The sequence below is a fragment of the Passer domesticus genome, chromosome 4 (assembly GCF_036417665.1).
Source record: "Passer domesticus isolate bPasDom1 chromosome 4, bPasDom1.hap1, whole genome shotgun sequence".
In the NCBI taxonomy this organism is placed as follows: Eukaryota; Metazoa; Chordata; class Aves; order Passeriformes; family Passeridae; genus Passer; species Passer domesticus.
The window spans coordinates 23,019,346-23,032,542 of NC_087477.1; the positions used below are offsets into that span (position 1 = coordinate 23,019,346).

General features: G+C 39.8%; 1 protein-coding gene across 7 annotated transcripts in view; it reads right to left on the minus strand.

Annotated features, from left to right (window-relative positions):
- The window catches only part of ELF2 (E74 like ETS transcription factor 2), a 34,949-nt gene that overhangs the window by 14,990 nt on the left and 6,762 nt on the right, over window positions 1-13,197 (minus strand). For 4 of the 7 annotated variants that reach the window (XM_064416527.1, XM_064416526.1, XM_064416524.1 and 1 more), the window contains exon 3: window positions 12,921-13,086. The exons of the other annotated variants lie outside the window; for them this stretch is intronic. In XM_064416527.1, coding sequence (XP_064272597.1) covers window positions 12,921-13,086 — 166 coding nt within the window. The remainder of the gene's footprint in view (window positions 1-12,920; window positions 13,087-13,197) is intronic. 7 annotated transcript variants of the gene reach the window in all.

The following is a 13,197-nucleotide window of genomic DNA, read 5'->3' on the forward strand; positions in this document are numbered from 1 at the left end:
CCCGCCGCGGCGCGCGGCCGCCCCGCCGGACGGGCAGCGCCTCCCCGCACCGCGCCCGCGGCAAGGACGCGGCGCGGCCCGGCCGAACGCGGCCCTCCGCTGCCCTCCGCTGCCCTCGGCCATCCGCACCTCCGTGCCCCGGTGACACGTCCTGACCGGGGCAAACCACCTACCGGTATAAGCCGGACAGTGCTCACCGAGGCGACCGCTGACGCATTAACCAGATTTCTCCTTGACAAGTCCCTGGGGCACCTATGTTAGTAACAGCTTGCCAGAAAAGCTCCGTGCCTGCAATCCACCTTATCTCCGTTAGAGTAACAGGGCTTATTCCAGCGAGCCAGGGGTCCCACCCACGATTCATCTCTGAAAAGACTTGGGGAGTGAAAAAAGTTTCATGGCCCTCTTAATTTAAAAAAAAAAAAAAACAAACCCAAACCACTATCAGCACTTTTTAGGGTTGCATCCTCTCCCTGCTGAAGAACAGCTGTGGCAGTGAGGCCACAGCATTACCTGCCAGGCCCCTGGAGAGGCGCCGGTCAGGAGAACACACTTTCCACACTCCCTACCCAAACCATGTGGGTAGCAGTGATTGCTCCCAGGGTAAAACTTCAGAGCTGCACGCAAAGAGCAGCTGCACCAAGAAAAGCCAAGGATGTCTCACACAGAGCTGTGCATGGAAATTACATACAGGAATTCCTTCATTAACATCACACACCTGAGTAGGCCTACACTGTTAAAGCAAGGATCTAGCAAACACCTGCTGCCTACAGAGCCTTCCCTGAACACATAATCTTCACAGCTCCATGAAAACAAGGTGAAGGGATCCAGCTGCAATCTGACTACACAATCTCTTCCCCTCTCAAGTTTCAGTAGTCCTAGGACCTAAAGCAGAAGGAACAATTTAGAAGCAATTTTCCCCAGCACCAAAATCACAAAATAGTATCCAGCAAAAATCAACTCCAGCTGGTAGATTCAGTGCTTTGAACTCTTGACAAATACTACTCCTCCACTACAGCTCCCAAGACATTACAGGACTACATTTTCATAACTGTATTTGTACATAATGTTTATAATATACAAATAAAAAATCGGGCATTTTGTAGATAGCAGTCATCTATTCCTGGGCATAAGGAATTAAATTTCTGCAGTGCCTCATCAGACAAAGAGCAAGACCTGCAAGCAACATCATTCACTCTCACATTCATGAGAGAGGCCATGATAGGTAAGAATAGGTGCTAAAATTTTGCCAGTCAGGATTCTTCCACAGCCAGAAGCACAGACAAAAAAGGCACCTAGCCAGCTGTGAGGGCAAAAAGCTCTCATGCAGCTCCAGCTTTGCCAACAGCAGAGTGCTCCTGTCAGCTTTTGTTATTCAGAGAGGTGCAACAGCAGTGCTAACAAGAATTCTTCCCATCAGCATATTTCCACTAGGGGACTCTGCTGTATTCTCCTGCAGAAATTTTCCTAGTGGAGACAAGCCCAAGGACAAGAAAAGACATTTTAGGTACACTTAAATGTGCAATAAAATTTAATAGTCGTTCATGAGAACATACTCAGATTGAAGTGGAAGCCTTATACGGTGTAGTGTAGCAACACCAGAGCTTCAGCTTAGATACAGAGTACTGGAATAACCGTGTAGTCCTGTCACTTAGTCCTGTGTACCTCCTGTTGTTAAAAACTCTCATTTATCCATACTTCAAGCTATAAAATACAGTTTAAAAGTTTGTCGGTTTAGATCCAGATCAAAAGCTGTACTGAGATGCTAAATGCCTTTGAAGAGCCACACCCACGTCAACAGGAGTTCACACTACCATACTTTGGAAAAGGTGCACTCATAGTTTTTTCCTTTTTTGATTGCTGTGTAATTCAGTGAGGATTGTTTACTGATTGCAGCTTTCAGTAAAAAACTGAAGCATTTGACTCATACGCAATAATGTTTTGCCTGAGATGTGTGGACTACTTTAGTAAGTGCATGCAAGTAACTGGCACTGTTTAATTTTTGCTAAACCCAATAGGTCCAAAATGAGAAAAAAAAATACAAATATTAAACATTAAGTTATTGGTTTAAAAACAGTTTCTTAAGTAGCACTTATTTACTACTGCAAGAACAGACAGCACAATGTTTGCCAATGCACATGAAATGGACTTGAACAGCTGCACACAAGTGCTCTGATTCTTCCCTCTCACTGGATGCCCAAGGGATTCCAATCACATGAAAATGAAAAGAATCTGAGCCTGTGCACTTTCAAGATTACTATGCAAAAAGCCACAACAAATTATGAAGTGACCTATGCATACCTTATCTGTATTAGTATTAAAGCATAATACTGTCTTTAAGGAGGAATGCAACTTTCTCCAAAAGTCCTGCAGTTTCATCTGTTTACATTATATTATTTCTAGTATTTTATGAATGTTGATTGATTTGTCATGCTAATAAAATCTTATTATTTCAGGGAAAAAGTAGTCAACAGGAAAAAAAATGTGCATTCAACTTTTTAATCTCTTTTAAAGCCTCCTTTCTAGGCTAAAAAAAAGAGGGCTACAAAATCTACTCAGTGGGTGGCCCACTGAAGCAAGAAATACTGTAATGGAACAGGGCCACAGGAAATTGCAGAAATTTCATTTCTCTGGCATGAAAAAAGTAATTTAAAAAAAAAAAAGTAGAGGAGCAGATTCTGGACCAGCATCACTCTTTGTCAGACAGAAACATGTTTATTTACCCTAGTTTATTGTTGACTGGTTTTTGTTTGTTTTTACTGTTACTATACACAGACTAAACTTTATTGTAATTTTAAACACACAAGTTCAGCTGTCAAGATAGCCAGGTAGACCTACATGCTACATTTACTAACTGCCAGGAAAAAACCCCAGTCAAAATGTTTAATAAGCTGGAAAGTTATTCAAATTTATGCTTCTAATTACTACATTTCTGTTTGTCATAAGCTTTAAGGAACTTCAAGACAAGTGAATTCTATCTCCATTCTTGTATAAACACAGGAGTAAAATATCTATGAGCTCATGCTTTCTGGTTAAGGGATATGGACAACTTTGTTCACAATAAAGGAAATGTAGGAAATGTATCACTTCTTCTCTGCAATATACACTAGCTAAAACTCAGTCTGATTATTTTGAAAAACCAAGAAACAATTCAAAAACAAGCAGCTGGATGTGACTAATTGCATCCAAAACAGCAGATGTAAATTCAAAATCTGAAGAACTGGTGGGTTTCATCAGATTTGCAGACTTGGATTGGCATAGAATCATCAATTATCTTAAGCATGTCCTTGAACAGTCCTCAAAACTAACAGAGCATTCAGGGCTTACAGAGGAATTGTCATTCTCCACTCCCACAGTCTCCTATGCAAAGTTGCATTTCCTACAATTCCCACAAATATGATGAAAGCATTCTCTGATAACAGACTAGTTTTCTCTTGGAAAACTACTCCACAAGCATTGTAGCTTGAAATGCTAAAAGTACAGCCTTCCAATTGCACATTTTCCTTCCACTGACAGCAAATAATTAACCAGAAAGAAAAAAATGTGTGCATTGAATTACTTTTACCCCCAGAGGATTACAGCTGTATTCTAGTAAGACAAAGCTACCCTGGGAAAAGGCAATCGCAAAGCACTTGCTTATTCTTACAGAGGTGACTTGTTTGAGTTAATTTAAGTAAGTGGAGGGTAGATGGCAATCTGTGTGCTGGTTTGGCATTAATTGATTAGTGGTGAAGTGGGAAAAAGTCAGCCAGGGAAGTGGTTCTCTGTGAGGAGGTGCTAGCAGCTCCTTCCATGCCTGGCAAAACCAATCCCTGGCTGCCTCTGAGAATTACCACACTGCTAAGCCAATTAGAAAAGAAAAGAACAAAACTGATAACGCCGCTATGACAACATATTTATAAGAAGGAAAAACGGCGGGAAGCTGTCTTGCTCCCTGCTCTCCAGAGGGTTAGGGGGGTCCGGCTGGGCCCCCTTCCCAGAGGGGCCGCTGCACCCTGTCCCGGAGCAGCCACCGCGGGACCTATCCCGGCACCGCGGCCAGCCAGGCAACCACGCACGGCTGCACCTGTCTCGGCATGGCTCGCAATGCACTTTATTTACTTCGCCGCTTTTAACCAGCCATGCTACGGACAGGACTAAGCAGCGGCAGCAGTTTGTTGGGGTTTCTTTCAGCGTCCCGCACGAAGAAAACGCCCGGAGCGGAGCCCGCAGCCAGCGCGGAGACCACACGAACCATACAGAGAGAAGCTCGGCGAGCCTTTCCCCAGTTCGGGGCCTGGACAAGATCAACCTTCCAGCGCTGCAGAGCTCCATAAAAACCATTGCAACTGATAGGACTTGAGAACAAACGAACCTGCAAACACCAATTCTCTCCCGAGTCAGAGAAAAGAAAAAGGTAAAGACACGTGAAGAGAACAACACGGTGACACTAAGGCTGGTGCAAAAGAGGGAGGGGGAGGAGGAGGTGCTCCGGACGGAGGAGCTGAAATTCTTCTGCAAGCCATGATGAGGACTACAACAGAACAAATTGTTTCCCTGTAATTCATGAAGTGCATGCGGGGATGCGGCATTCACCTACAGCCCGTGAGAAAAAGGCACTCGTGCTGGAGCACGTGGATGCTGAAAAGCTGTGACCGGGTGAGAGATTTGAACAGAGAGAAAGAAAACTCTTGCTTTCAGAAACAGAGGAGAAACTTGCTCTTATACTAGAACAACTCATCCTTAAAAACTGCACTCCATAAGCTAAATGGCCCAAGAAAAGCAGTTGTGGGAAGACTGCTTTGCCCGTGGGAGGGACTTCACGTTGCAAGCAGGTTTTGGGCGGACTGTTTGCCAGGAAAATTAAAACTACGTTGGAAAAGGTCACAATGAACTGTCTCATGTAGGAAAGACCCCACAGCATAGCAAGAAACTGCTCTCCCTAAGTGAACTGAAGAAAGATTTTAGAAGTGACAAACTGACTAATAATTCTGTGTTTTGTCTCTCTGCGCTGTCGGTGGGAAGGAAAGAAGGACAGGGGGGACGAAGGAGTTGTAATAATTTTAGTTCTCATTATCCTCTTTTAATTCTGTTAATAATTTTTTTCTTTATACCTTTCAAAATTTTAAGGCTGTTTTGCCCTTAAAGTGTTTTTGTGCTAATCCTTATCTCACCCCATGTCTTTTCTTTCCCTCTCCTCTGCTTAACTATAGCAGAGGAAAATGAATAAATTATTTTCGTGGGTGTACTGGCATTTGGCCAGCATCAGACTAATGCAGTCTGAGGGCATTATTTGCAGTCTACACTACATATTGCAAGTGGTAACAGAGATAATCCTGAAACACCAATCACTTCAAAAAGCTGCAAGTAATTTCAGAAGTCCAGGCGTGCCCTGTCCCAAGTGCCCAAATCACCTACTAATTTTAAAGTTACATAAAGGTCAGTTTTGGCCAGGATGCTAAACAAATTCCCATCTAATAATTACAGAAGTAGCTGCTGTCTTCAACAGCAGGCCATCACTGTTGATACCTATTACTGCATTGCAAAGGTAACAATAGAAAGAAGCATTTTTAGCAGTTAAATGCCAGAAAACACACAAGAAGATGCAGCCATCTGTTTTATCAGCACATCAACATAATCATTACCATCCACTTTGGATTTAACAGTAGAAAATGTCCAAATAACAAAATAACCACAAAGTGTCCCTGGAAGATGCAGGGAAATATTGAGGAAAGTGGTCCATGACTATGCCAAGCTCATTTTCTTGACTACACCATCCGAAGTCTAACAATGCCAAAGTCTGTCACAATCTGCACTTTTGTGTGAACTCAGAGTCCTGATGTCATTATTCCTACTGCAATTAATGATTCCAAACAGAATAAAAACAAATGTATCCTCAGGATCTGGCACTACTTCTGACAAACTGAAAAAGAGTTAATCAAAATAGCAAGTGTCTACATTCCAGCACTATTACTTGTGCATGCAGAGTATTGTCTTGAAAAAAATTTAAAAACCAAACTACCAACCCACAAACAATCAATATTTAAACTTCCCTGCTTTATAAGGAAATTCTTTCCAGGGCAGTCTATTAGACAATGATTAGTCAGGTATTTGCATAGCACTCTATATGATCTTACAAAATTAACAGTATTTGAGATTGGTAATAGGCTGGCATATAAACTGTGCCACACTCGAGCAATTTCTCTGTCCCAAATGCATCATTTTTAAGTCCTTAAGGCTTTTCTGATAACAACAAACATCTATTCTCTAAGTCCACTGAATGTTTTTACAGATTAAATGTCCTGCTCAAACACAGCTTTATTCTCATCCTAGAGTTTGCTGTCAACTACAATCTCTCTTTTAATATGCAGATCACCTTTAAAAATTATTAATGTCAATAGTTTTTCACTATCTTTTTGATCAATAAACACCACTAACTCTTGTGCACTCATACCACAATGGGTTTGGATGTCCTATTGCTTTCTAATTTCAAGGTAAAAACCCCCAAATTTTTCAGCTTACATTAGTAAAATGCTGTGGCTGAGTCTTCACAGTAACAGCCTACAAATTCTCACTCCCATCTGCAACTGGAATAGGGAGTTTGGAGGAGAATCCATCTGTGCATCTGAAGTCCAACCCATAATGCCCCACACCAGCAAACCATTGAATTACCCTCACATCAGCCTCAGAAAAAGAAAATTATGCCTGAAATGTGTAGTTAAATTAGACTTTATTACAAAATAGTCTTGCAGCATGCTTTCGGTATGAATGGAGCACTGAATGCTACAAGGCAGAAACCTGAAATCTAGAATGAAATTGACACCACAACCTGCCTGTCACCATTATGTTAAAATACCATTGTCCAAGGAGCAGTTGTAGAGCTCTTTTCCTTAATTTCTCAGAAAAGAGAACACCAACAAAGATGACACAAAATCTAAGTTGCAGTTGCATTTTGTTTCTGAATTAAGAATGTTACTGAAAACAAAGATGTGTATATCCTTGGCATAACTGCTCCAAGCACTATGCAATAGCTCATGCAATAGGAGGGGAATAATTTTGCCTCACTGTCATCAACATTTAACCACTAAAAGTACAATGGACTTCTTGGCAAAATAAGGATTCACATGGATACAGTAGCAGTACCAGCATGGTGTGTAAAACACAATTTGTTGACATCCAAAGGACAAACTCTTACCCCATTAATGTGTAGGAGGCATCTAATTCTTGCAGCAGAGCAAGCAAAGTTTTGTTTATCTAGTGCACAGGCTTCATCTTAGCTCTTTGAGGAATGTCACAGCTGCAGCTGCTCTGAAGCTGCACAGATAAATCCGGCCATAACTGTGCCCAATTTGGCTAACCTAGTTCATTCTAGAATAAAAGTAACCAAGTGCCCAGGTGAAGCAATGATAGGTTGGATTTGAACTCAGACAAGGAACCCCAGCCAATCCCATTCATCCCTGAATGCAGATCTGTCACTGGCCTGTGAGCTGGGCAGTGCTGAGACCCCAACTAACAGGTTGTTCAGGCATGGGAATTCTGAACCCCCTATCAAAGGGGGCAGCCAAGGATAAACAGTAGCTGTTGTTGCATGATCTCAGTGCACTCATGTGTCCGTCTCCAAACTGCGACCCTAAGGTAACAGAGGAAGACAGCGCCAACTTAAAATGAGAGTTTAATCAAGTTGTTAAAATGTCCATACTGTTTTTTTTTGTAGTCAGCACTGTCCTCTAAAGCAAATGGTCTCTCTGCATGTGTGAAGTTCTCACTGAGCTGTCAGTGTAAGAAAATGACATTCAGTCAATAGGGGATGTCAGCACTAACAAGAAGTACACCAGATGCTTGTGTTAACTCATTTTTTCTAAGAAGCAGTTTAACCAAATAATGTCTGGCCAGAATGAATTCTAACACTGTTTTATCTATCCCTGACACACACATACCGTAATTGCAAAAGTTAGATTCTAACCAGATCTAACACCAAGTTCTTAGTAGATTATATTTAACTGATGAAAATTTATCTGAGTTCACAGACTCAAATTTCTATAAGAGACAAGAGAAGGAAGCAGTTTTAATCATAATAAGGGAAGACATATAAAGTCAGAAAGAAGGACAGGCAGTAACTAAAGACTGGACATAGAGATGCAAAGCTGATTGCTGTGGGGATAACTGTGTAACAGGTGATCTGAAATTTCCTCTGAGAAAGATGATTTCTCTAAACTATATATTTTATTTATCCATTTGTTTGAACTGGGGGAGAGTTAAGCCTAAACTCCCTGTTGATTCAACATCCCCCCTCCTTAAGAATGGCTGTCAATTCACATGATAGTTTCAAGTGAATTTCCTGGTCTTTGTAGACCAATATTTTTCCATCCTGGAAAGGGTCAATTTCAGATCAACATTTTTTTCATGCAGATCTTCCACCCCCCTGTGGCAATAAGAGTTTTAGAATTGAAACAGACTTTCAGCTTTTACCACAGGGAGGATTTCTGACAGGACATGAAATTTAAAAATCTGGTGACAGTTCACAAACTGAATGACACTTCAGCTTCTTGAAAATAGTAATTTTGTTTCTTCTTTAATCTTAAAGCTGTGATGAAAAAATAAATCCCCAAACTTGTACTTGGTACTTTGATGATTAATACAAAAAGGGGAAAAATACCATTCATACAAGATGTTAGAATCACTAAAACAATTAAATCAGGGTCTACACTGGCAATACTTAAATACTATCTTAGTTAACTAACATCCTCCATGTCCAAGACCTGCAGACTATGACTCTGTTACCTTCCACACTGCTCCTATGGCAAATTCCAAAATTAGATTACTCCATTATATCCACGTTACAGTTTCTGTGTGGTGACAAAATAAACAGAATTGTAGCTATTGTTAACTTTAGACACACTGCTCCTTTAAAGAAAGCAGCTTTTGGTACTGTGCAAACTACAAATGTTTTGTTGAATAAATCCTAAAACTGAAGGGCTAATTATTTTTAGGGAAAAAAACCTGTAGGAAATGAAAGCCAATAGAATTTGAGTGTTATTAAAAACTTGTCAAGAAGGATGTGTCTTTTATGATATAAATATTTTCACTGTTGCAGGAAACAAAATTTTAAGGCTGTAACTCAGTTCTCAATGATCTAAAAGTACCACTCCCAAGAATATCAAACAAAAAAAGGAAGAAATTCAAATACTGTGTCAATCTAACTATTTTATTTCCCCTTCCAATCATTACAAAAGGCACTCACTACTTCCAGAAAGAATGTCATAAGGTCACCTGAAATGACCCAGATTTCTATCTTTTGTTTTTTTCTAGAAAACTCCTTTTCCTATTCCAAGCAAATAGGCATATTTTTCTAGAATAAAAACAATGAACCATTAAGTCTTTCTTGTTTGCTGAAAGACACTTGGCTTTTACTTCTGTAGTTAACGGATTAATTTTACAGTTAAAGAATCAATTATAAATAATGATCCTTGATTCATGAATCAAAATAGATTAGTGGGAAGGAGTCTGATGGGGGGCAAAAAGCCTCATACTCCACTAGAATTAACTAAAAATTCCTGAGTACTTATAATGATCACATAGTATATTTTATTTGAATTGTGGTTTTATAAATGCAAGAAGTTTTGTAATTAAAAACAAACTGTAGACCCTGACTCTGCCCTTGGCTCAGCAGTGACTGTCGTTACAGTCCACACAGTCTCAAATCCATTCATAGAACAGCAAACCACAAGTAGAACCATTCAGTGCACAGCACAGATCATCTCTTTAGTGTCCTAAGGAAATTTTCCCACAGCTGCTACCCTACAACATTTGTACACAGGGTACTAATCCCTGTCTCTGGAGGCTAGAATAATGCTATATTTTAATAAATTATGACACTTTAGATTAACTGCAAAGTAGCCTGAGGCTATTTGAACATGTGCTGTAATGCTATAAACCACGTAAATCAGTAGTCATTGGAATTGCCAATGAATCATCACAAGAAAAGGAAAAAAATCAGGTCCATGGCCAACAGCAAAGACACTGAAAAAGGGGGGTGTGTTATGTGAAAAGGGATCCTTTTCAAGTGCTGCCAAGGGTTCTTTAAGATGGGTTTTAGTGTTTACCATGCTGTCTGTATAACCTAGAACCACAAAAGTCTACTCATTCTTGGTGCAACAAGGATACATTTATCAAATACCATGAACATCTTCGCAGCAATTAATTCTGTCATTTATGAAGTAGAAACTATTGAGACTACTTTAGCAATAATAGATTTTTCTTCTAAGATATCCAGAAATCAAACTGTTGCACCTCTCTAAATTGGGATCATTAGCATAATAAAGGCACGAACTTCAAAAAATTAGTACCTTAAAATGCTCCTTTAGCATTGTACCTTGTTTATTGCCTTAGCCTGCTTTCTCATTAACAATTACCACGGCACCTGTTACCACCCTACAGTAAATTGCTACCTACCCACAGCCCAGTATCTCTACTACAAAATTAAAATTTAAAAACAGCGCACTCAGATTCACTGTCCTGCAATTCATTGCCAACATTGGTGCATTACCAAAATCAATGTTTCTTGGGGCTTTCATACTTTCTCTCTGCCCATCTTACCTCTCCGTATGAGAAATAATTCAGAAAGACTCCTGCCTGTGTCAAAACGTGTCGCTCACAACACATGCCCCACGAGACTGCCTCCCTCAGAACAGCCTAAACCAAGCACTCCTTTCCCCAAACTGGACATGAGCTCTGTGCAAGGACCACTACTCACTGTCACGTGTAATTACACCATGAAAACCACACTGGATTAATAGGTGTTTACACTACACAAATAATACGTAAAAGATGGACAGTAGGGAATGGGTGTGCATTCATAGCTTTTAAAATCTTAATTAATATTAATTTCTCCTTTACTGTTTATTGTCTTGTCACTGCCCATTCATTCTTAGACCAAAACTATTAAAACTACTAAAAAATAAATATTTGAACTGATTTAAATATATCATTGTCTTATCATACGAAATTTTTAAGAACATATTAATGTCAAACTGTGAAAACAAAAGCAACACAGAAAACATCAACAAACTACACACAGTCAAGACACATCTCTTACCATCTCCAGCCATATCACCAAATTATCAGATCAACTGCTCTATAAATTTTAAGACTAACTTTTAAATATCAAGGCTTGGAAGCACTCATGTCCCTTTCTTTGAACAGCAGCTTACATAAAACTATTCCTATAGGAGAGCTACAAGTTTTTAACTGTAATTTCCCCCAGTGTATTATGGCCATAAAATTATGCTTAAAAACATAAACAGTTCATTTGCAGCAGCTCTTTATCCTGTTAGCCATTAATTTAGCCATTTATCTACAAAAATCTTACCAGAAACAGCATATTTAATGTTTAAAAAACAACTTCTGAATACAAAAACCTTCGAAGTATCAGCTCTTAAAAGTTTTCAAATATAAACTTTAGTTGTAAAACTCAGTTTGGGAAGAACACTCTCACTTCTCACTTACCTTATCCTCAAAAGTTTTATTACCATAACCAGAAATTAAATTTAAGAAATACATTATTTTATAACTTCTCTTTATATTTATTTGCTGAACTTCCAATTAGCATATTTCTTTCAAAACGCGTTTCAGTAAACTGGAATTGTATGTATTGTCCCAAAACCTGCATCACTAGCTCACGCTCACCTTCTGAAGTTGATGCCTGCAATTTTTGCTGCAGTGCTACAGGATAACATCCAACTTGAGAAGGATGTATGAGCAATTGCATCCACTGTTTACTGAGAAATCTGCACTGAAACGTACCTAATCTGTTAGGAATGCATATAATGGGATGCCAAGTTAAGCAGCTGAGACAGTCTCTCACCTTTATCTTGCTTTCCTGACATCATTAATTTAAACACCAGCTCTAAATAAGGCAGCTGCAGAATAGGAGAATATGCTACCAATGTCAAGTGGGTCTCACCAGTTACATATGGAGTGCCCAAGAAGACCTGTCCTTTGGTTGCAGTTCTATGTGCTCCCTACTCCAACACTCTGCTAATCCAGCAGAAATTTAATTCAACAGAAATACAAAACAGTTGAGGGTCTCCTTGCTATTTTTCTTCTTGTAAAGTTAGCATAGAGAAGTATGAGATGCAACACAAGAGAGCAAGAGGGAAGGACAACAGGAATCACAGGTAGAGGTTATTAGGCTGCTAGATAAGCACAGCTTTTGTTTCTGCACCCTTTGGTGCCCCTCAGAAAATGCAAATCTCCTGATCATGTTCTTTGGAGAGAGGGTGTACAGAAAGATTCGTGCTTATCACTAAACAGTTAATCTTTCCAGCAAAGCTCTACTCCTTTCTTCATTCCTAACTTGTTATTTTATAGATAGATGTGTTAAATTCAAGGTATTAAGCTTTTTGCCCATAAAGGGACAGCCCAACTCCATTCCCCCTAGCCACCCACTCCTGCAACCAAACCAACAAAAATAAATTATTGCACCAAAAATGCAGGATAGGAAGGGACAGACAGGAAGGGACAAGAGTTGGAAGATGGGATAAAGAGAGCCACACAGTACCTATTTCCAGCTGCCCTGCAGTTGTGTGGCTCACACACAGTGTGAAACTGAATTCTAACCAGCTTCCTTGCCCAGCTGATTTTTAAAAACTCCAAGTTCAGCTGTCTAGTAAACTCCCTGCAAAAGTATGTAGCAAAGACATAACTGAAGATCTGCCTGCTCTTGAGGGAGGAGACACAGTGTTACAATGCAGCATCCTGAATGTAACCTGACATTTTTACCTGCTAAGGTAATCCTGTCACCAATGAAACCTATGTAAAACTAAGCTTAGAGGAAAGAGATGTGAACCCATGTCAAGACCTTAATCGTGTGAGTAGACACATTCCTTGGGGATTTCTAAAAATAAAAAAAAACTTCATAGAAGAAAAGAATTAAGTAAGTCTACCTGTTTCCACAGTTTCAGTCTCAATTTCTTGTTCCTCTGCTACATCTTGCATCAGGTAAGTTTCATCATCATAAACCAGGACCTGAGCAGCGTAACCCTGTTCTAGTCTGGCACTAGGAACTGGCTCCACAACCACTGCTGGGAATTCAGAGACAGGCTCATTTTCCTATAGAAAGGGAAAAAAAGGAAAGGAAAGAAAAAAATTTGTTCTAAATACTGCACTATTGAACTCTGTGTCAACGTTTTCCTCTTATGTTCCTAAATTCTTCATGAAATA